Source organism: Dreissena polymorpha, chromosome 7 (genome assembly GCF_020536995.1).
Source record: "Dreissena polymorpha isolate Duluth1 chromosome 7, UMN_Dpol_1.0, whole genome shotgun sequence".
NCBI lineage: Eukaryota > Metazoa > Mollusca > Bivalvia > Myida > Dreissenidae > Dreissena > Dreissena polymorpha.
The window spans coordinates 15856945-15883262 of record NC_068361.1 but is presented as its reverse complement, the minus strand read 5'-3'; the positions used below and the strand labels follow the sequence as shown (position 1 = coordinate 15883262).

The 26318-nt window shown below is 34.7% G+C and overlaps 1 protein-coding gene across 4 annotated transcripts in view; it reads right to left on the bottom strand.

The window, feature by feature from the left end:
• Nucleotides 1–20288: 20288 nt before the first annotated feature.
• LOC127840079 (choline transporter-like protein 2) overlaps nt 20289–26318 on the bottom strand; it is a 78805-nt gene continuing 72775 nt past the window's right edge. For all 4 annotated transcript variants that reach the window (XM_052368474.1, XM_052368475.1, XM_052368472.1 and 1 more), the window contains exons 19-23: nt 25439–25512; nt 24180–24250; nt 23767–23855; nt 23027–23111; nt 20289–21101 (exon numbers count right to left, since the gene is read on the bottom strand). In XM_052368474.1, the coding sequence (XP_052224434.1) occupies nt 20989–21101; nt 23027–23111; nt 23767–23855; nt 24180–24250; nt 25439–25512 (432 nt within the window). In that variant the 3' untranslated portion in view covers nt 20289–20988. The remainder of the gene's footprint in view (nt 21102–23026; nt 23112–23766; nt 23856–24179; nt 24251–25438; nt 25513–26318) is intronic.

Here is a 26318-nt window from a genome sequence, read left to right as displayed (position 1 = left end):
CCCATCCACATTACGCACACCAAAATGTTATAGTACACTGTATGTTATATAGCAGACATCGAAACTCAATAAACTTCCGCGAGAGATAAGTCCTCCCTCTCACAATAGAGGCATTTTATCCCTCAAGTAGGCCTTGATTAGTCATTATCGGCTCGGGTAACACTTAAATGTATACTTAAATGTATCCCGGGTACGGAAAATATACTGAAACGAATCCGGGAATTCCAACGCTAAATGTGTTGTTGTCGGCTCTCTTTTTCAAATTAATTATGTTCATAGTTGTGTCAATATTCTGTAAAATGGCCTATATACCATCGAAACTCCCACTCAAAAAGCATGTTGAGGCAGGTTTTGTTTAAAGAGAAATTTGTTTAGTATTCCTAAGCGCGTTTTACGACATCGGATTTGGGGAGGGGGGGGGGGGGAATGAAACTCGGGTACAGTATAAAATGACCGGGTACTTGGTAGTATATTTCCGTACCCAGGCTATATTTAAGTATACTCAAGAGGACCCGAGGTACATGAAGTAGTACCCGAGCCGACAATGACCAATCGAGTTCAGTAGGTCGAGATATCAAATCGATTGGTAATGTACTAAGGTACAATATTCAGCATTTATTTGTGAGCATTAAACCAATGTTAGAAACAACTTAATTGTGTTAGCATAGATGGAATCATGTTAATTCACATTCTATATAGGCTTTCTTTTTTCGTATTAAACTTTAAACATTGTGTTTATTGTTCAGAAAAAACAGCATTTAAGGTCACAATATAATAATTCCCTTAACGAATTCAATGTAAGCAATAACTTTTGCGCGTAGAGACCCTCATAACAATACCGTTTCTTAAAGAGCATTCCTAATACAAAAGATAGGTCATGTGGTATGTAAGAAAGAACTCAACGCGAATCAACGGTAACTGTTTACGGCCATCTTTTTACCGGCTTCTCTCCAGTTAATGGGGGGGGGGGTTCCCGCCAACTGTCAAAGTTTCATGCAGTCTTCTATGACGTACCATGAGGATCTAAAGTCACGAAATCTTCCTTAGGAAGATTTATATCTTCCCTAGGAACAATTAAATCTTCCTAAGGAAGATATAAATCTTCCTAAAGAAGATATAAATCTTCCTTAGGAAGATTTTGATCTTTCTAATAAGGAATTCGTGAATTATGACCCTTTTAGCCGCGTCATCTTAATTCTTCCTGTGAATTTCGAATTCTTCCTAAGGAAGATTTAATTGTTACTACAAATGTTATAGCCAATCAGGGTTCTGCTAAAAATAACAACCAATCAAAATACGCTTTACATTTCACGCGCGCTATTATATCTTCCTATGAATTTTGAATTCTTCCTAAGGAAGATTTAATAGTTCCTGCGAATATTATAGCCAATCAGGGCTCTTCCAGAAATAACAGCCAATCAAAATATTTTGATTCCACGCGCGTTATTTAATCTTCCTATGAATTTAGAATTCTTCCTGAGAAACAAAAATGTTCCTAAGGTAGATGTACTTTACATGAAATGAAAATAAAACGGATGTTCAATACAAATTATTATAGTATTCAAGTAGTATTGTAATGATTTTTATTTTATTCAGTTATTCGTTCATTTATCGAGTTTACTTCAAAACAGCAGCAGCATTAGTATTTGTATCCAATAACAGCATAGATTCTAGATCTATATACAAATAGACTTGAATTTTAATATTCTTTGATTAATTAATAAATGACGTCGTAATTTACAACAGGAGCTGATAAATATATAAATTCATTTATACATAGTTTTTAAACAGTTTACATATAATTAATGTTTCAATACGCGTACGACATTTATCATCATTACATGCACTGATTATACAGAACAGAACATATTATAACACTGTGGCGAGGTACGCTTCAGTCTGCTAAATGGTACGCTTCGGCAATGGTACGCTAAAGCCGACATTTCGTTGTATTAGTATGGCATTGTTGCTAATTGTTGTTGATATTTACACTCGGATATCCGAACCTTTTGCTGCATGTTTAACTTATTCCGCAGTAAAAAAAATGATCTTCATCACTTATTCCATTATAACTCTGTGGTTCTTTTGGGTATTAACTCACACACGAGGACAATACAACTCAATACAGTTCAGTTTCTCGTTTCAATGTATTCATATAACGATATAATTCAGAGATAGTTCATCAGGCTGTAGTAAATCTATGGACATGTCCCATCCTGTGAAATAAACAATTACATATTAACAATTACATGCATGATGCATAATAATGATGATAATATTATAATTAATATACATCATAGACTTATTTATATTATAAATAAGATGTCGTGTTCTAGTGGCCAATAACATCTGAACCTTAAACATTATTTTGCAATAAAAATAGTAACAAACATACAAAGCAACAAACATATATCACATGACAAGAGCAGTACATATCACATAGCACACAGTTTAATTACCAATTGGTTGAATTGAATGGCTCCTTGTTCTTCTACAGACTACACTCCACGCTCACGTGATTGCTGTAAATTAATCATGCACAAACATTATTAAGTGCGCTGATTAGTAAAGAGTTAACACGATTCAAAATAGTAAAATATTTAAAGAAAGAATTGAATCCAATAACAATTGTGCAACCATTTCAACAATTGCGTAAATATAAGATTTAACATTATAAACACTGTACACTGTCTTCATTGAGATATTTTTAGTTGTTTCAAGCCATTAATTAACAACTATAAAAACGAAATCTTTTACGCGCAGCCAATCACACAAAAATCTTCGGAGCCTTTCAATAAACTAAAATTAACAATCCTTTCAATTTCAGTTAAAAATACCCAACACTTTATAATTATATGACATGTTTGGCTTACTTTATCTTGCCGATTTTGTATTCATTTGTATTGGTAATTTACAGGACAGAACAAAGGGTTATCAATTGGCAAACATTATCAAACAATATCGATTTATTGTATTATTTTCATGATAATTAGCAACTGAGATAATTTCAAACAACTGCCGCTTAATTGGACAGATCAAAACAGGTATTCGAGTATAAACAATAAATGCAAATAAAGACATAACAAACCTTGATAATAGAGAAAATCAATATGATTGTAGCCATTTACAGGAATCTAGCCATGTTTGCTTATTTTTTCACTGTTTACAATTTATAAAAATAATATACAATTTTCTTGTGTAAACAGCTGAACATAGATATTTTAATATCATTGTTTTTATCAATTTCTCTCAATGAATGAATGGATTGATATAATAATAATATACAATGCGTAACTTTGTTTTTGTTGCACAAAAGGCATGGTGTCATGCACATTTATTCAAATACAGCTCCATAGAATAAAGTAAAACAAACTGTAGTACTATACCACGGAAACACTACCTTACATGTGATGGTGCAAAAGACGTTAACGTCATTCATTTTCCAGCGTCCATTTTGGGGCGACGTCATATTAAGCGTTTTGCTTCGTCTACGTCATATACATATATGTTGACTGTAACCTTAAATAGTAAACACAAATGGGGGAACGGATAGAAACGCCGATACAGTTAGCGTCGGATAGTCTGTATGATCTCCTTTGTTCCGGATGCGAAGACAGCGGTCTACAAATTCAGTCTCATTATTTCTGAAAAACTTGTAAACGCTGCTTTTGTGAAAATTGTGAAGGTATGCATAATCAACTTTTTAAGAACCACGCCGTTATAGGGAAGGGAGAGAAATCAGACTGGTCCGTTGCAGTAGAAAAGATGGATTACATAACACAGTGTGAACAACATCCAGAAGAAACGATAAAGATGTATTGTAAGGATCACAGAAATCTGTGCTGCATCTATTGTTTCCACTCGGATAATAGGTTAGTATGGCATCCTATTTTATTCAACTATGTTAATGTACACTATTGGCCTATTGCTTATCAAAAAAGACATTTAATTACTTCCTCATTCCGGTTATGGGTGTGGGATACATTCCTGCATGCATGTTTTTAAGATACCTCAACGAACCGACCAACTTTTAGTAACACACCTATCGCATTAAACAAAACTGTCCTACATTACTTAAATGTCGTCAATACATTCTTTATACATGTATTAACAACATATATTTACTGCGAATACTGCGTATCGGTGGGTACGACATATCGATGTAATCCAAAACATGCCGAATATCTGCCCCAAAACTTCTTAGTACCAGCACAGGTGGAAGTAACGTACCCAGGATAGTATTTTTCATATATATATTTTTTAGGAGCCCAATATATTCAAATTAATGTATAAAATCATGTTTAATGAGAAAAAATTGACAAAGAGCCATGAAAAAAAAAATCCCCACCCTCTGATATTGGAATTATAACAAGGTCATTAACTAGACTTTATTATAGACCTGTCTTCGCGGGCCGCAAAAATGTCAAAAATAGCTTTAATCCAAAGCATCCCTTGATCCTACTATGGGCAATTGAACAACCTTTCAAGAAAAGTTAACTTCAAAAATATCTGTCCAGCCGTTAACTCACAGTCGGTCGAAAACCGAGCAATATTTCGAGTCCGTTTGTCAACACGAATAAATCTTCTACAGATTTTCAAACAATATTTTTTAGTTTTTGCCCCTTAATTGATAGCTCCCGTCCTATTCCTTTGAAACAACGAAGCGTGTCAAATAATGCATGCATATGCAACCACTTACCCCTAAAAACTTATTCCAAAACAATCAGAATGAAAAGTAATTTCCATTTATTCACATTTATTAAAACATCGTTGTTGTTGTTGATTGCATATTTATGTGCCTGGCTCTGTCAGTGTAATTCACTGCTAAGCCGGGTTCAAGAGCGATGGCTTCTTTCGTTTTCAAGTAAATCAAATTTAGAGTTAAAACAGTTGTTGCAAAGAAAATATAACATTTTGGAATTAGTTTTTAGGGGTAAGTGGTTGCATATGCATGCATTATTTGACTAGCTTCGTTGTTTCAAAGGAATAGGACGCGAGCTATCGATTAAGAGGCAAAAAATCAAAAATATTGTTTGAAAGTCTGTAGAAGATTTATTCGGGTTGACAAACGGACTCGAAATATTGCTCGTTTTTTGACCGACTGTGAGTTAACGGCTGGACAGATATTTTTGAAGTTAACTTTTTTTGAAAGGTTGTCCAATTGCCCATAGGAGGATCAATGGATGCTTTTGATTAAAGCTACTTTTGACATTTTTGCGGCCAGCGAAGACAGGTCTATGATAAATTCTAGTTAATGACCTTGTTATGATACCAATATCAGAGGGTCGGGATTTTTTTTTCATGGCTCTTTGTCATTTTTTTCCCATTAAACATGATTTTATATATTTATTTGAATATATTGGGCTCCAAAAAAAAAAATACTATCCAGGGTACGTTACTTCCACCTGTGAGTACCAGCGCCAAATGTTTACACGTTTTTCCCACTTTATTATTTAAACAAAAAAAATATAAATGGTCTGTCTTCGGGTATGTTCTCGTTTATAACAAAATGCGATGTAAGTGTCAAATTCGTGCACAGTTGCATAAGTTTTGTTAAGGATTTCACATTTGTCGATGGCTATTTTACCGACATGCCTTAGTAAAATGACGTCACATGGTGATGCGCGTGTTAAACGGTGCTGTATTTTTACATATATGGACATGCTACTACGATTACTGTTACTCGCCAAAACTTAATACCATTCCATTGAAATAAAATGTTGCTTTTTTCTCGTATATTTTTCTTGGGTTTTCCAATTAATGTTTGTTATTTTCATTTGCCCACTATCGTCAAATTTGATCTGCGGAGAAGTCGATGTTAAATTGTAATAACCATATTGACACTAGAGGACTAGAAAGTTCAAAGTTATTGCTTTGTTGTTGTTGTTGAAATATGTAATAATGTTGAGTTTATTTTGTTATGTTTTTTATAAAATGCACATATTCTCTATATATATTAAATATAAAAATATGCATTCTACTGAAATAAAAGGTAAATTTTTATGTATTTTATTTAACTTACAAATACTCTTAGTCTTATATTGTACACCAATGACAGGTCCGAACTTAATGCTAGTAATCTACAAAGCGGCTAACGGTTAATACACCGATACGCAGTACTCTTCATAACAAACAAAATGGCGTCCGACCGTAAGCAAAACCCAGCCGATATCGAGATAAAATGTCCCATCATATCGTAATGGAATTTAATTTCTTCACAAAATTGATAAAATAACAACGAACAGATGTGTTTTCTTTGATTTGTTACGATAAAAAAATATTTGAAGACAAAGGCTTAATACAACGATACACGGTATCCCCAGAATTCATTAATTTAGCTATATTTATTATTTTACCCATGCACAAAATTTGCAAACAAGTGGATCGTATAGGAGAAGCGGCGAAAGAAATTTACGCCAAAGGAGACTTCCAGAAACTCTCTGAATACATTATCTCTACATGTGAGAAGATTAACTCCGGACACATTGATATGGAAAAGCAGCTTAAAACTCTTCAATCCAGTTATGATGAAGCACTTGAAAAAATCGCGTCTTTCCAAAATAAAATGACCGATGTAATTGAGAAACTGGGTCATTGTTCTACGTCAGAACTTGAAAAAATGTTAACAAGTATTAATGAAACCTGCACAAATGAAATCCAATTTCATACAGAGCTTCATAAAAGATATAAACAAATCCAAAAAGGTCTTCAAAGTATACAACAGGACAGTGAACAACTAGCGTTCATACTATGTAGGAAATATGATAATGTGACCAAAGAAACAGATGCTTTATATGAACGAAATGACAACAGGGAAATTAACTTCAGGTTTCAACCTGAGGCCTCCATGTTGCAATTACTTTCTGAATTAGATAGTCTATGAAAAATTCAGACATACAGGAACAATCCTAATCAAGTCATTAACGTATCAGATTAAACAAAACATGAAATAAGCGACTACACAGAGTCCGAAGGATTCAACACCGCAACAATAATTGGCATATGTGAATTGGCAGACAACCATTTTATAATAGCCAACAGTTAAAAAATAACGCTAAATTATTAGGCCATTCCTTAGAAGTTTTGTCTCATCTAAAGTTCCTGAGCAAACCAATGCAAATGTGCAATGTAAGTGCATATAGCGTGGCTTTTATATTAAAAGATTGTGTTCTCAAGTTAATTCGAATAAACAACCAACGAATGACAGTAGAAAGAATAATACAATTTAAAGACTGCTGCTACGGTATTGGGTACCACAACTTTGATATATTTGTTACAAATGCTCGAGCACTCTACCACTATGATATTGCAGGAGGACACCTAAAAAGTAAAATCTCCGTTGAAGATGGTAAGTAATAAAATTTATTTTATTATTGCTCACCTTTTCCCAAAGTCCTCAATGTGAGCTTTGTGGATCGCCCCTTTTCCGTCATACTTGTGCGTAAGCCTTTTATTGTGCACCCATTCGAGGAAAAGGGGGTTGATTGTTTTTGGCCTGTCTGTCTGTCATTGTATGTGTGTGTCTGTTTGTCCCAAAGCTTTAACCTTGGTCATAACTTTTGCAATATTGAAGATAGCAACTTGATATTTTGCATGCATGTGTATCTCATTGAGCTGCACGTTTTGAGTGTTGAAAGGTCAAGGTCAATGTAATCCTTCAAGGTCAAAGGTCAAATATATGGGTGAATAGTGTTTCACAAACACATCTCTTGTTTAAATATCATCTCCCCCTAAGCGTCTGTGAAGATTTTAACGGAACTTTAACATTTTATTGTGTCCTGATCATGGGGATAAAATGGCCGTGTCCTGTGTGTAACTTGTTTTCCATTTATGTATATAGTTAACACTTAAAATATAGTCTCATCTGAAACCGCCAAACCCTGATTAGGTATTTGGCATGTAATATTGTAGAGCGGTCCCCTACCAGGTTCTTTAAAGTCATGTCCCTTACGAAGAAAATTGCGTATCTAAACACATTTCTTTATTCATTCGTTGTGCGGTTATGAAGTCTAAAGTATCTCTATAAACAGCAAGTGCGATAATTTTTCTCTATACAGCTCGTAAATGTGCTGTAAGCCCGGATGGAACAACTGTAAACATCACCACCAAAAATCATCGAAACTCATGCCTCATGTTGAAGAAGGCTGGGACTCTTCAACCCCCTTCCGGCGAAATCAAACTTAAAATTCCCGATGGAGTACATGTTACAGCCAGTGGACAGGTGCTAGTCTGTTGTCGCGGATCTAACGAAATCGTGCAGCTTGACTCGAAAGGTAAAGAGATACTGGCAAGATTTAGTGTCAGCCGTACTCCTAGATGTGTTTGCTTGAGCAAAGAAAAGGGAATGCTGCTCGTGGGATTCTATGACAGCAATGAGCTACATATCTTTAAAACAAACTAACAAGATTTCTTTAACGCGATCATTTGAAGGTCAAAACGACTTGCATCTGACTATGGCTGTGTACATGTAGTAGTACTAAACAGATTAGTAGGTACATATAACTGCACTCGTTTTGTATGGATTGTTTACTTCTCTCTTTCTTTTGTTCATTAAATATAAGTATTTCATTAAATACGTCTCATAATTGATGTTATCGCGTCAATTCCTTTATGATCGTGTAAGCTATTGGAGATATATTTTTATGTTGTAAATCAAGCTTACACATTTGATTTAAATTAGTCGTTTTGTTTTTCTTTGCATTATGTATATCGATGTATCATATCATTGTATTTTAATTGTGTAATGTTCGAAAGTAAAGTATATCCCAAAACAGAGAGAGAGAGAGAGAGAGAGAGGGAGAGGGAGAGAGAGAAGAGAAGAGAGATGAGAGAGAGAGAGAGAGAAGAGAAAGAGATAGAGATGACAGAACACGAGATAGAAGGCGAGAGCTAAAGGGAGAAATATATATCTTCTCCGTTCGAGCTTTTTGTTGGGGAGGAGAGAGAGAAGGGGAGGGAGAATATACGCTTTGTGTAAGTCTGCTGTCTGTTTTTGAACTATGTGTTTTGTCGCGTGAGTAGTGACTTACTTAAATGTATCATTTTACCGTTTTGTCAGCCAAAAAATTGCTTTTACTTTATATTTCGCATCGAGTTCAGTGGTTTAGTATTTAATACATTTTTAACATTTGTAAATGAAATAAATGAAATAACCCAATGTTTTGATACGACCATAATAAGCATAATAGGCACACGAATCCGATTATTTACAGATCCTCTGACACATATATAAAACCATGTTTGTAACCTGCCAATTTTGGTAAAGAATCTAGCATTTTTTTCTTTTTTGTAAAGTTGACGTGCAGACTGTCTTTTTCGAGGTACACTTTCACTTGGGTTATTAATCTAGTATCGTTAATTCGTTTTTTAAGCCTAAAAAAACAACTTTCCAAGGTTATATTTAGATAAGCAAATAAGAACCAATCTATGTTTTTCGTTATTTTGATTTTTATTTGCAACTTTCGATTTTTACATTTAGCAATTTATTTTCAATTCATTTTATATAAGCTCTGAATAACGAACCATGTCGGAAGAAATGATATAGAGGATATTTGTTCGTGTCAGTGTAAGATCGTTTGTTATTTCATGAGTGATCATAGAAAATAAATTTTCTGTTTCTTTTATGCCCCTTTTTCAAGAAAATAATTAACAGCTGTTTCCCTTTTGCTGAAAAGTTACCCTTTTCGTAGTTTCACCCGTGGCGTGCCTCAATACATTTCAAAACACAATATGACATCATTAATGTGACGAAATGACGTCATTATACAAGCGAAATTCTCCAGTTAAATTCTTTTACAATGTAAATAAACGGCGAAAAATCATAAAATAAAAAGAAAATGTGGTGGATTCGATTGAATGTAAATTTTAATTCACTCGTGATCATATAAAAAATATACATATAGGATCTGGCACGAGTTGTCATATCATTCCATATTTTATTAAACGAGTTCAGGAATTTTGTTCGTAAGCGAGCCTTTGGCGAGCTTACTAACGAATTTCCTGGACGAGCTTAATAAAATATGGTTTGATACGACAACGAGTGTCAGATCTTTTTTATCACATGCTTTTATATGAGCAATATGAATAAATATTTACGCACATATAATGATAAATCCCGAATGTTGTTTACATTTCGTGACGTCAATTGACGTTGAAACGTCATTTCAGCAAAATAACAAAATGCGATTAGTCAATAAACGAAAACTTAAGCCAATGAAAACGCTTTAAAATGTTGTATTTACACATGTGTAATCTAAACAAGAGGGCCAAGATGGCCCTAGTTCGCTCACCTGAGAGGATTCGGTTTATTCAATCTTTACCTAATGTCAAACCTGACCTAGATATCGACCAGACAAACATCCTGGTCAAGTTTCATCGTTATTGAACCGAAACTCTGGCGTAGGGAGTGTTTTTGTTTTTGTAAGATTTGAAATGGTGACCTATATTTTGAGTTGACCCCCCTTACCAAATATCAAACTTTGCTTACAAGGATTTTGTATAATATAATGAAAATTTAGACAATCTCAGGGCAATAATTATGGAATAAAGTATGTGATTTTGCTCATCATCTAACTTGTCTATGATCTTTCAGCAACTTTGATAAAGAATGCTTGTGAAATGTGAATGCTAGAGTGTTTACAAACCAAATATGGACAAAAGGACAACGGACAAAGACCAAACCTTAAAATCTCATCTGAGCAATCAGGTGAGCTAAAAAGTGTGTTTCACCGATCTGAACCATTTTCAAACTTGTCCAAGAAATCAATTAAACCAATGTATTGACTACGTTTCACGATGATTAGGCAAAATATGTGACTTCTATAGTGTTCGCTCACAAGGTTTCTCTCTATATAGTCACATAAGGAAAACTGCCCCACCCCCCTGACAGCCATGTTTATAGACCCATCGGACCATTTGCAAACTCATCTGAGATATATATGAAACCAATCTTTTCACCAAGTTTTATCATGATTGGGCAAACAATGTGACTTCTATAGTGTCCACAAGCTTTTTTTACTACATAAATATAATAAAACTGCCCCCCCCTCCCCAGCAGCCATGTTATTCAACTGACCAAAACCATTTTCCAACTCAACTCTCGTATCAAGGAAACAAATGTTCTGACAAAATTCCATGAAAATTTGGCAAAATATGTGACTTCTAGAGTGTTCACATGTTTTCACTATATACATATAGAGAAAAATTCCCCGCCCACTGGCGGACATATTTTTTCACCGATCTGGATCATTTTCGAACTCGACCGACATATCAATAAAACCAATATTTTGATTTACTTTCATGATGATTGGGCCAAAATTGTGACTTCTAGAGTGTTTACAAGGTTTCTCTATAGCCATATAAGGAAAACTGCCCCGCCCACTGGGGGCTATGTTTTTCAACTGACCGGAACCACTTTTGAACTCAACCAACATATCATTAAGACAGACATTTAGACAAAGTTACATTAAGATTGGGAATGAAATGTGACTTCTACAGTGTTTACAAGCTTTTTCTGTTTTTTGACCTAGTGACCTAGCTTTTGTCCCAGCATGGCCCAGTTTAGAACTCGATCAAGATATCATTGGGACAAATCTGACCAAGTTTAATGAAGATCGGACAATAAATGTGGCCTCTAGAGTGTTTACGAACAAATGTGGACGGACGGACGGACTGACATACTGACAGACATTTCAACTGCTATATGCCACCCTACCGGGGACATAAAAACATAAGGAAATTGAAATAATAAATATAAAATCCAAACTGTGTTTTCAATCCTTTATGACATTATACATGCTTAGTATTCAACCATTAAAGCAATAGAGCACATACATAGATAAGGTACCTGTTAAAATCCTACTAGCATATTTTGCAATGTTTCAATCGACCCTGCGATAAAGACCACCTCTGAACAAAGACCACAACGAACAAATCCCTTAAGTGGTCTTTATTGACAGGTTAGACTGTAGTTTGTTTCTAATACGGATTGAATATTTAGTCACAAAAGTCATAAGCAACTTTGGCCAGATTTTCCAGGACCCAGCCAATATTGATTCAAGAATAAGGTCTAAATTTAAAATAGAATGTATACATGCAATAACTCAACCCTTAAGACTTTGTACAGAGCAAAGTGTAGCCCACAAGACCCCGTCCCAGGGTCAACGATCAATCTTACATTTCAAGATCAAATATATGAATTTATTACGCCGCATGTGTCCCAGGCATGATACTATCAGCAAGGAGCAATTTTTAAATGAATCGACGGGCGTGATAAGCGAGATTGAGTGTCGCACACAAGGAACAACACTAATGATCCAAGGTCATGGCCACAATATAAGGTCAAATGTTAGATACAAGATATAACATGTATAAAACTTTCTCCATTTCAAACCGTTTCTCAGAATTTAGGGAACTGATAAGCATTCTTAAATGACATGTCATTCATAGGAACCCGATAACTAAGCCTACGCCAGAATTACAGGTCAAGGTAAAGTCAACATTTTTTCCATTGCATAACGTAACGTTTTCAGTCAATTGCAATGGATTTTAAAATAATTTGATGACAAGCATTGTCAAACAGCTCCACATGCAAGAAACTGTTCACACTTTAAGTTTAAATTTATTAAATTAACCCCATCCATTTAGTCCTGATCAAGGTTACCATTTTCAAGGTCAATCGTCAAAACAAAAGTCTGATTCAGAAGTAAAATTTGGATTTTAAGTTAAACTAGAATTTTAAATAACTCAACACTGGTATCACCATTATTAATGCGTTGTCACAAAAGAATTCAATGTCGAATGAAAAGTAAAAATTCAAGGTCAAATTCTAACAAATCGATGGACACTTTGTCTAATCTTGACCTAAACAACTATTATAATGACAGGTGTATGTTAGTGCCGTTCGATTGATCATTTTCTGCTCTTGTACTACTTAAATGTAACTCAGGTACTCATAAATATAATTATATGTACCCCGGATACGTAAAAGATACGAAACACAAACCTGGGATAATAAGACTTTACCAGAGTTTTATGCACGCAAAAAATCTGATGTCTTAAAACACTCTACGGAATAGAAAACACAATTCTCTTTGAACAAAACCTGCCTACACATTTTTTTAGTATGGGTTTCGATGATATAGAGGCCATTTTACAATAGCTTTATTATTCCCGGGTATGTTATTGTATATTTTCCGTACCTGAAGTTCATTTAAGTAAACTTAAGAGTGCCCGGGGTACATTTAAGTAGTACCCCGAGTCCCAAGCCGAGAATGAACAATGGAGCCTTAGTGACAATACGCGTGAATTTGAAGATCTCAATCATTTAAAACACCAAGATAAGAAAGATACTAATGTCATTTAATTGCCTTAACATGAAATCAAACAATGTACGAATATAAAATGGAATTTCCAATCTGCTAAATTACATGTGAAGCATATAAAACATTCATGTACATAAAACAGTTGCACAAAGGAAATTTGTCTTTATGCAAATACAAATCATAAATAATTTTAAACTTGCATTGTCAGTTTATTAGATATATAAAAACACGTAGTAAAAGATCACAAAAGATTTACTGATTATCAACACATGTCTAATATATGGATGATTATATAAACCAGGGTGCAGGATCACGTGACTTTGTAGGTTTTCTCAATTAAACGTTATTGGATGTAACACACCGGTGGTAAGTGCTGCTTTTTTCCAAATAACTATTATAAAAAAAATTCTTAAGAACATGAACTAGTGCATAAAAGACAGATTTTATGCTGCTTATGGCAATTTGAAATACATCAGCATTATTTTATTTAATAAGCCTGTGTTCTTGTTCAAAATTTCCATGTATACTGCACGACTATTTGCACGCAACCTTAAATCTTGTCACCGATTTCAGACGGATTCAAGGATTTTTTCTTAAACATTAAGATATCGGCACAAACTGCACAACTGCCTTTTATGCATTTAAGATTTTGGCAAATGTATGTCAATAACTTGAGATATTTGCAAAAATAAAGTACCTAACGGTGTGTTTACATTCTGTCCAGCCCGTGTGTAAACCCCTGAAAACCCCGTTGATTCTGCACCCTGTGAACGTGTCTTACAACAATATAAACGCATAGAGAAGAAGTGTATTTAAAGTAACTTGTTTACTGGCTTCATACTGCCGATGTTGTGGCATTTAATGTCTAAAATAAAACAACTAACAATAAAAAAACAAACGTTATTACACATAAAAGAAATCTTGTTACATTATATGACTCATATCCCTGCCCCAAATGCTTGTCAGTCAGCAAAATATGAGTTGTGTTGTGAGAAAACTGGGAATAATTCATGTGCATAAAGTGTCGTCCCAGATTAGCCTGTGCAGTCCGCACAGGCTAATCAGGGACGACTCTGTCCGCTTTAATTGGATTTTCGCTAAGAAGAGACTTCATTTAAACGAAAAATGTCATACAAGCGGAAAAGGCCATCCCTTATTAGCCTGTGTGGACTGCACATGCTAATCTAGGACGACACTTTACGCACATGCATTATGCCCAGTTTTCTCAGAACACGACTCATATAAATAATTGAAAGGATGGAAATCCTTGCTTGTTGTGGAAGTAGAGTGGAAAAGAACCTTACTCCTTTGATGTGAAATTAACCTTTCCCCAAGGAGAATGGGAGTTGTACTTGACACATTATCTGGACATAAGGAATAATAAATCAAAGTATTATTGAAATCAATCGAAGCATTTTAAAGTAAAGAACCTGAATTTAAGGCACTCAAGAGAGGTGGGGTTAGTTTAGTTCATAGTAGACAAGCCAGTCAGCAAAAAAGTCGGAATGATTGTTCAGGCATTTAAGGCACATATTTCAGTATATAATAAATATTTATTACTACACTTAAATATATAGTCTTTGTGAATATTTGTATTTAAAAAAACAACTGAATATTGCAATTGCCATTTTACATACATGTTTATAATTGAATACACCCCTGTCAATAAAAAATACCCCATGTATTCACAAGTAAGTTATTTAAAACGGTTTAGTTTTGTAAGTCTCCTTTGTTATATATTTACCGGTATATATATGTATATCAATACTTTGTAGTGTGGTAAAATGCAAGCTTGTTAGAAGCTCTGCTTTAAAATGCAACCTAAAAGGTACTCAGGAGAAAAAAACGCTTAGAAAATGGGTTTTCTTAATACATGAACTTTAAAATACAGTATAAAAAATAACGGCTATAAAATATTATTCACAATAATTTCGATATAGATGCAGGTTGTGATGTTTATCGAGTTAAACATGACCATATGTACATGTATGTTGAACAGATTTATAAGAAAATAAATTAAGTTATATTTATACAATCAATATTAAATCAATGATACATGAAAACAACAAAATTGTAATTTTCACACTTTTTGACACATTCAAAACTAATCAATTAATATATACTGCATATACAACATATACAAAACAAAAAATATTAAATAATTAAATACATTTTCTGCGTATAAAACAAAAAAATGTTGAATATTAAAAAATAAGGCAATAACATCCAATGACGTATTACCATTGTGAAATTATAACTTAGCAAGTGTCTTAATCAAAACATGTTCTCATTCTATGTTGTTGATATGTTCTTTTGCTAACTTGATATACGATTGATTTACATTTGTTTTAGCTTTGATATTATATGTTGAAAACATATTACAATTTCATAAATCCAACAAGACTAACAAAAAAGCACAAGAACATCAAATTAGCATTTTATTCTATCATTAAAATGTAGCATAAAGATGAACATACAATTAATCAATTTACAACAATATAGCAAAAATACGGCCGACTGCATTCAAAATGACTGCAATACGAATTTATTTTTACAAGCATACACGGAATGCACTGGTCCACAAGTTTAATACTGGTATGACTGTATTGTAGTTATCACATTTATTTCATGTTTAACAATTTTGGAAACACTTGAACTGTCTCAAGTCTAAGAGTTCAAACATAGAAAGCAATACAAATGATAAATGCATGATGGACAAGACTATTGCCAAGCAATAAAAGTCCCCTACCGGCTCCACCATTGTCAGAAATTCCACCATGGTCAGAATATTTTTTTTATTTGTTGCCATAGCAACCAGAATTTTTGACGTAGGAACAAAATGAAATGACGTGCATAATGTCCATATTGCCATCAATCCATGTTCCAAGTTTCATGAAAAAATATTAAGAACTTTTGAAGTTATCGCAGGATCCAGAAAACCATCATTTTCAGCAGTATTTCTAGTCTATTTGTTGCCAAATAGCAACCAGAAATTTAGACGTAGGAACAGAATGAAATGACGTGCATAATGTTCATATTGCCATCTATCCATGTTTCTAGTTTTATGAAAAAATGTTAAGAACTTTTAAAGTTATCGCATGCAGGATCCAAAAAAACACACCATTTTAAGCAGTATTGTTAGTCTATTTGTTGCCATAGCACCCAGAATTTTTGACAAAGGAACAAAATGAAATGAAGTGCATAATGTCCATATTGCCATTTCTTCATGTTTCAAGTTTCATGAAACAAGAAATATCTTTAAAAAAGATATACGGCGTAAATAGTTTAATGAATGAGATCAAGGATAGCGAATGTCTTTTTCTGTGCAGTTCTTAGCTGCATCACACGCAGTACGGGATGTTACGGGGAGTTTTCGCGGCTTATTTTACATTATAACATATTGCTGGTCATAAACCTATAGATACAAAACAGAAAACCAAAAGAAGAATGGAAGTGAAATTTAAACATATGAGTCAACCGGCCACACGAGAACAAACCTGTTTTAGTGGTCTGTCGGGCATTGCTATTAGATTCGATTATTAACAGTATCGAGAATCATCGTGCTCATGCTTAAAGTGATATTATGGGCATTTTGCACTGTTGAATTGAGCTGAAAAGAATTAACAGGTCAAAATAGTTAGTTAAAATGTGGTTACTGATCAATTATCTGCAACTCACCTTGCTACCAGTTGTTTATAAAAATATATTTTATATTCGATATTCTTACGTGACCCACCCAGTCCTGTAAGCCGAAATGATCCGTAAAACAATATTTTGTCTTTGTGTCGTATGAACAAATCTGCACTAAAACTAAATTTAGGTTCAACTCGTTAACGCATGATCAGTTGTCAAACGAAAGTACGGTTAATATTCAAATGCATTATTTTTCTCTTTCTGGTATATTGTTTTAGTATGTTGATGCTGCATTAATTACTATAAGTGTATATGAAGTAGAAACATCAAAAATAATCAACGGTTGCGATAGACACCTATAAACTGTTACATGCTCATAATATCACTTTAGTACATTAGGCAATATGGTGGAATAATTATTGTTAAATTTATTAAAAATAATATTTATCATTGTATTGTTGAAAACACATTAAGAATCTATTATTGACATACCATAATTATATTGCTGAATATCTTCTTTTAACATATTTCTGGTCTAAAGAAAATTCCAGGTAACCTAGTTCACGGATAGCGTCTTTATTATATAACGATTATTTTACTGACCGCGAACTCCGGTGATGACCTGTATATAAACTCTGAATGTCCGCGACTTGACCCGAAACCTCGCGGGTTGAAATGCAAATCTTTAAAGTGAGGCTTCGCTTCCACTGCTCTTTATACTTTTACATGTTAACATGTTGACAGGAATATGGAAGTAAGTACTAAATATGAGAAAATAGCCTTTTAAGTATAAACGCTTTTGCGCTGGTAATACTCTGAAAATAAAAGGTGTACGCACAAACTGTATTGATGTCGAGAATTGAGTGTAAAACTGTTCTATCTATTAAGCCTTTTCATTAGAGATAAAATTGTTTCATACAGTAAAACAGTGGTACAAAGACGCGGATATGTTTCCAATGTTCTGGTGGTATACTCAAATCAGCCAATGGAATAAATGAAGTGTATTCATTCGTACCTAGCCGCGGGAAATTTTATTTGAATTTTATTGGACACTTACAAAGGTCAAGTCAGGGTGAAAAGCTGGCTTATGCAGCTTACGCCGAAAAATATTAAGAACTTTTAAAGTAATTGCAGGATCAAAAAAACAACACATTTTCAGCAGTATTTCCACTGGGGGCTGACGAGGTCAAAGCGTAGTCCGTTTCGCTACGACGTCGAGTATATGTTTTACTACGAAAACATTGTTTAAATACACATGACATCGAGAACGGATTAGTCGAACATTGTGTTTAAAACATGTAAGATTATGATTTTGTAATAACAAAACTCTGAATTTAAGCACAATTTCATTTCATAGGTCTGTTACATCAAATTATAATCCAAGATGTGTCTGGTTTATGCGGTTAAACATGAAATATACCGCTGATTTATCAAACCGAAGTCAAGTTTCACTTTAAAAAATGCAATTAAGGTTTACAACTGTGTATAATTGACACAATTTTACAATTTCCATATTGATCTATGTATTGTTAAGCCACTGGTGTGTTTAGAAATGTGTAGGGTGACCCAGTTATCATAAATAAAGGCTAAATATTATTATAAGGCATGATCATGTCTCTGACAGTATACGTATATGCCTCGCTACGACAACGCTTTAGCGTGCATGCGTTTCTCACAGAAGACGTATTGGTTATCTCTCAAAGGCAAAATAAAGAAAAAAAAATTTTTAATAGAGTCATGGAGTGGCTGGATATTTCCTTTGAGACAGAGGTAGTAACAACGGCACAACATGATCCGAAGCGCACAGTCGACATGGTAATGCACATTATTATGATATAATTACATTCACGTCTAGGCCAAAGGAAACGATTAAAATCGAAAATCCATATATAAGATGACAGTTGAGAGTCGAGTACCTAATGTCGTCGGTCTCAATAAAAATGACTCATCTGCTCCTCGTGACAATCCCTTATACGTTTATTTTGATAGAGACCGACGATAGGTTTTCAGCATACGGTACTCTTTATCAAATAATATTCGATTCTCGTTATTCCCAACTCGCTTATCTCGAAACTCTGCTTATGTCAAAGTAAATCCCATGTCCCAACTTCGATCATTATTTATCTCATACGGATTTTGATTTTTACATTGTATATATCAAAGCGATTTTCTTGAAAATCGGTTATCGTCAACTAATTTTGAGGTGAATTTCATGTTTGTATACATGATTGTACCTGTAAAATCCACACCTGTAACAGCCGTAAGGTGTGGAAAGTAGGACCCCAATGGCACAAATCCGCAATTGCATAATCAATATATTGTTGTAAAGGTGTGGCAGTGGGTTTCTGTCACAGGTTATTGTTAACTGCGTACATGAGACGGCCGGTAAATTTACCTCGTGTTACAATGCGGTTAAGGCCCAGTCTCACTATGATGCCGGCGGAGCCCCAGTGCGTGATCAGGCATCTACCGGGATGAGCCGGGGCCCTACCGGGATGAACCGGTGCTCCACCGGGATGAACCGTGGACGACCGGGGCTCCACCGGGAAAGTATTAAAATGTTTAATACCTCCGGGATGAACCGGTTGTCCCCGGTTAAACCTGGGCGTTGCCGCAGCTCTGCCGGGGTCTGATGCCGGTATAACCCCGGTGAGTGCCGGCGTAGTGACGGTTTACCGGGGCTCTGCCGGGACTCTGCAGGCTTTCACCGGGTTCAACCTTTTCGTTTGGATGTTCATGCGCACAGTGAAGCACGGCATCTTTTGCACTGGGAAAAAGCAGTCTGCAGTAACTGCAAACTGCATGTGATATGTCCTGAAATGGATACAGAAACTTCGTTGAGCAACCTATGCATTATATTTGTACTTCGTTGCGCAACCAATACATACTCTGTGCGAAACCTTTACATAAAGCGACTTGTAATTTCCTTCGAAACAAAGCATTTGAATAATTAAAATATATGTTCGTAACCTGTTTTGTACTTTAAAATGTGTAATGTACACTGAATCAAAGTAAAATGTAGTTTTATTTAATTTAAGTTACCGTAATTGGCTATTTTAACAGAATAACCATCTTATACATTGCCTCAAATCAAAATAATTCGATTTTAGCTCAAAATAAACTTAAAGGTTGCAACTACGCGCATTTGTTATTAGTTTGTTATTGAAAATAAGTACCTACCATTACTGGATGTTCCGTTCTCTAATCCATAAACACCAGAAAATATGAAACTCGCCTATGAAAGTAGTGTATTTACACCATGTTTTCGTAGTAAAACATATACCCGACGTCGTAGCGAAACGGACTACGCTTTGACCTCGTCAGCCCCCAGTGATTTCTAGTCTATTTGTTGCCATAGCAACCATAATTTTTGATGTAGGAACAAAATGAAATGACGTGCATAATTGTCTATATTGCCATCTATCCATGTTTTGAATTTCATGAAAAAATACTCAGAATTGTTAAAGTTATCACAGGAGCCAGAAAAGTGTGACAGACTGACGGACACACAGAGCGCAAACCGTAAGTCCCCTCCGGTGAAACTGGTAGGGGACTAATAAATGACGTGCTACAAAATAAGAATGCTTATATAAATATGCTTTTTAAGTAAGTAAACTTAACCCTAATTAATATTTTCTCTAAAAAATAAAATTGATTATGAATGTCAAAAGTGTACTGTTAAGGGTTTCAATACAAAACGTAATTTCTGAAAGACTTAAAATATCGGCAGATTATGAGCATGATTCCTGGCAAAGAAATTAGTAAATACATAGCAAAGGGGTCGAAAAAGTATTTGAGGGAAATTAACAACAACAACACTTGTGACTTGAATGAATGAAAGAAATACTAATTTTGTGTCTGGCAAGATTGAAGTTTGTAAAGTACCAAATTGACAGCAATTGTACAGAGAAACACAGTTGCATCTTGTTATTGTTAAGTCATCGAGACGTTAAAAATATATTCAAATATAAAAAATATGGATTAAAATATTGTTCAAAAATCAACTGTAAAATAAATTTCTTGTTGTTATGGATCACTTGTTTCCTTGGTCTATAGGCTTGTTCTTTTTACCCAATATCTTCATGAGATTCTTGGGCATGAAATATGGCTTATCATTGGATCCATCATTGCGTTCCAGATCTTCCACTGTCAAGAGACAATCATAAATGTTTAACTGCTGTATCCACTTAAAAACAAAATACAAGAAAAACAAGGGCTGTTTGTAAAACATGCATGCCCCCCATATGGGCTGTCAGTTGTAGTGGCAGCCATTGTGTGCATACGTTTTTTGTCACTGTGACCTTGACCTTTGACCTAGTGACCTGAAAATCAATAGGGATCATCTGCCAATGAACCTATTAAGTTTCATGATCCTAGGCCTAATTATTCTTGAGTTATCATCAGGAAACCATTTTACTGTTTCGAGTCACTGTGACCTTGACCTTTGACCTAGTGACCTGAAGATTAATAGGGGTCATCTGCCAGTCATGATCAATGTACCTATGAAGTTTCATGATCGTAGGCATAAGCATTCTTGAGTTATCATCCGGAAACCATTTTACTATTTCGAGTCACTGTGACCTTGACCTTTGACCTGGTGACCAGAAAATCAATAGGGGTTATCTGCCAGTCATTATCAATGTACCTATGAAGTTTCATGATCCTAGGCCTAAGCCTTCTTGAGTTATCATCCGGAAACCATCTGGTGGACGGACCGACCAACGGACCGACCGACATGTGCAAAACAATATACCCCGTCTTCTTCGAAGGGGGGCATAATAAGAGCGATACTATGTTAACCAATTCCAACGGCAGTAAATTTAAAGAACATGCATTACGTTTCATATATAAAACAAAACTAATTTGCTTAATATTATCAAGAGGGTCTGAAAGGCCAAATGTCACTCACCTGAGATACAAAGTAACTGACCTGTTCTGTGCAGTCCCAATATATCATTAGAACAAATGTTCTTACCAAGTTTTATGAAGAGTTAACTATCAATGTAACTGTTTGAGCGCTAACAAGGTTTTACCATAGCCATATAATGATATAATCTCAGATATCATTAAAACAAATGTTCTGACCAAGTTTAATGAAGATTGGACAATAAATGAGACTTTTAGAGTGTTAACAAGTTTTTATTAGAGCCATATAAGGAGAAATGCCCCGGTCTCTGGCGGCCATGTTTTGCAACAAACCAAAATCATTTTCGAACTCGTATAAGATATCATTGGTACAAATCTTCTGACAATTAGTTTCATGAAGATGGGACAATAAATTTGGCCTCTAGAGTGTTAACAATGTTTTACTATTGCCATATATAGCCATATAAGGAAAAATGCCCTGCCCTCCAGTGGCCATGTTTTTCAAGCAACCAGAACCATTTTCGAACCCTTCCAAGATATCAGTGGGACAAATCTTCTGACCAAGTTCCTTGATGATTGGACAATAAACCTGTCCTCTAGAGTGTTAACAAGGTTTTACTATAGCCACATAAGAAATAATTCCCCGCCCCCTGGTGGCCATGTTTTTCAACCAACCGGAATCATTTTTGAACTCGTCCAAGATATCATTGGCACAAATCTTCTGACCAAATTTCTTGAAAATTGGACAATAAATGTGGCCTTTAGAGTGTTAACAAGGCAAATGTTGACGCCGCAAAACTCACGAAGCACAACAGACAAAAGGCGATCACAAAAGCTCACCATGAGCACATTGTGCTCAGGTGAGCTAAAAACAGGTATTTAAAGAATTATATGAAGACTTATTTTAAACAATAAGGATAACCAGTTATGTTAATTTGCTGTTGTTTTCATAGAATTATGTATAATTAATGCTTGATTATTAACATACATTCTTTATGACTATATAAACTCTTTAAACTTATGCATACAAACAAATGGTAACATTGACATTGTACTGATAATATGAACCTTTAAAGAATTCCAGAACAAAGGAACAATTCATCCACTGAAATTCCAAAGATCCACTATTTCACTACAATCTGTAGTGTTGGCAATCAGGAATAAGTGTAAACCAGCCTTGGGGAGATATTCAAATTATTACTTACGAAAGCAGAGGAACAGTGTATCCACTGCCATGCTATAAACACTGAAGAAGCAGGAGGCAATCACGTATGAACCGATTGTCACCAACTACAACACAGAGAAAACATATATGGGCCATGCTCTGTGAAAAGGGGGTTTAATGAATGTGCGTAAAGTGTCGTCCCATATTAGCTTTCGGCTTTGATGTTTTTTTTTCGTTTACAGAAAGTCTCTTCTTTGCAAAAATCTAGTTTTGGCGGAAAGTGTCGTCCCTGATTAGCCTGTGCAAACTGCACAAGCTATTCTGGGACAACACTTTACGCTCATTCATTAAAGCCAATTTTCACAGAGCGAGTCTCATATAATGAATGAACTCTTTATTTCTAATATCCAGTCAAGAGATAGCAAGTGACATGGTTGATGCACTCAATAGGTGCTCAGTTCGATCCGCACTATGGCAGCTTGACAGTCTCAGAACCTTTCTAACAAAATACAGTACTTGTTGTTCCCAGATTACTGATTTAAGAGCTTCTATAGTTAATTTTTGAAACCATCCAGCTAAAACTAATGGGTTTTAACCAAACAAACATCACCAATAAATAGAACTACCAAGTCAATGCCACTTACACTTCAATTTCTAAGGAAATTGTGTAACCATTTTAATTTATAATTCACACATTCTCCCATGATAACCTCTATGAAATGGTGTTGGTTTTATTAATGGATTAAAGATAATAAATTTTTCAGTATCAAAAATACAAACCACAACAGGGACAACATAAAAGTTGAGAGATGGCTGGTAAGTCTTCAAGAAGGAAATCCTCCCATCAAAGAAAAAGTATGAGGCAATGGCTGAAATAAGAGTAACAAAATTATATAATGCTACTATGTTATAGTTAGCCAAAATCTATAAAGGAATTATTAAGTTGTTGTTGTTGTTTCATCAGTTTGACTCTTGTTTGACAATAGTCCCAGTACTTTACACCTTGTTTGTCACGATTTGCACCAAATGTTATTTTATTACAGGACAGCAGCTCATAAATAATTATATCACTTAGCAGTACATACGTTAGAATATCAGTCCGCAGCAAATAAATAAGAATATCACTTAGAACAAATATTCATATCATCCCTGGTTGTCGATTTCACTGTTCTAATTTTCCACTAGGTACATACCTACGCCTCCGACCACAAGAAGCTTTCCAATCAACAGAAGGAAGTCTGTCACTTTATCCACAACCATCACCCTGTTAATAAATAGTAGAAATATGTAGCGTACCTGTAATCTTGGTGACATTTGGTGACACATTTGCTAAGTTACAAGAGCAGCTATAAATATTCTTGATAAAACTTTAAATCTAACTTAATAACCTACTTAACCTTTGTTGACACAATTTTCAAGTACCCCGCATATATAGCGGTCGAGTCTTAATTCAGAAATATAACATATATATTGCACAAGTTGAAACATTAATAATCTATAACATATCTTTAAGCTAATACTGATTAACTTACTAAAATGTTACCGCTATAAACTTGCTCACTGCATAAACTGATGGATAGTTATTCTGATAGTATTGGCTTCAATAATAGTGCCGCCTGTTTATTTGTCATACTATGACGGCATATACACTAGTTTAACCTATTTACTTATTGATAGTAATGCATAACCATCCACATTTTTTCATTCACAATATTTATTTATGGACGTGTTTGAGCAACAGCATTTGCTTTTATTCAACAATCGCTGGTGTTTTATCATTCCACATATTTAGTTGCGGGTGTTTGGCAGCAACAATATTGGTGTCATTATAAAATCCTCAGACCATTGTCAGAGATTTCAGTACATAAGGCAACAAACATTCTCTGTAAATGAAAGCGTATGCATAAACTGACAAAAATAACATGCTGATTGTTATTATCTTGTTGAACATATTATTTTTTCTAACTTGGGAAGTGTCGTGTTAAATAGCAGAATAAATTTTAATTAATAGTTCTTCCAGTTGTGTGTGTTATTGGTTACTTTTATTCATAACATAACAAAGTCCAGATTTTTTTTTACCCAATCGGGAAAAGTACCGGTACCAGCCAAATTGGGAAAATTGACCGTGAAAAAAACCTGAACTTGGGAAAATTCACGTCGTGAAGTCTTCATATTGGGAAATTGGTTTATATGATTTTTTGCTGCCAAATACTTCAAAATTGATAACTAAATCTTGACAAGTTGTCAATAATATATTAAATTAGGTTCAAGCCATAGCTGCATAGGGAAACTAACGTAATATTGCATTTTATTTATTAAAAAATATTTTTGTAATTCTTTTTCATTGGGAATTTTTTTGACAGCAATATGGAAATTTGTAGTTTTTTTCTAATTGGAAAAGTGCAGTTTTCTGGTTCTTTATAAAGAAGGAAAACAATCGCTGAAGTCTCACCTCACAACATTACGCAGAATTAACATGAAGGCACTTTTTGCTGAGGAACAGAAGTTCTTTCCATGGACTGCAACCTATGGTGGAGAAATAAACACTGGCATATTAACTGCTTGAAAACGATATTCCATTTTAAACAAATTTGTATACAGTAACACTAATATAAGTCAAATGGTAAATGGTGCTAAAAATAAATTGACCTTGTGTAGTTTTAAGTCCAATAATACATCATAATAAATTTGAAAATGATTAGATAAGCAATGTTAAGTATATATTCAACATCTAACAAGAGTTTGGCGGTCGAAGACATATGCCCATCAAATAGGGCTTTGAACTAGTGACCCTAATTTCAATAGGGGCCATCTACTTCCAAGGCCAATGCACATGTGAAGTATCAAGCCAATCGGTCGATTTGTCGACTTGTTATTGATTGGAAATGATTTTCACACTTATTGTGACAGTGCCTTTGACCTTTGACCTAGTGACCCCAAGTTCAATTGGGGTTATCTACTGTCCAAGGCAATTGAACATGGGGAAGAGTATCAAGCCCATTGGTCAATTTGTTGATGAGTTATTGATCTGAAACCATTTTCACACTTATTGTGACAGTGACCTTTGACCAAGTGAACCGAATTTCAAAGGGGGTCATCTACTGTTTGGCCAATGCACATGTGAAGTATCAAGCCAATCGGTCAATTTGTTGATGAGTTATTGATTGGAAACAAATTTCACACTTATATACTTAATTTCAATAGGGGTCATCTACTGTCCAAGGCCAATGCACATGTGAAACATCAAGCCAATTGGTCAATTTGTCGACAAATTATTGATCGGAAATAAACTGGTCTACCGACAGACAGAAAGTCAGACAAACCGACTGACA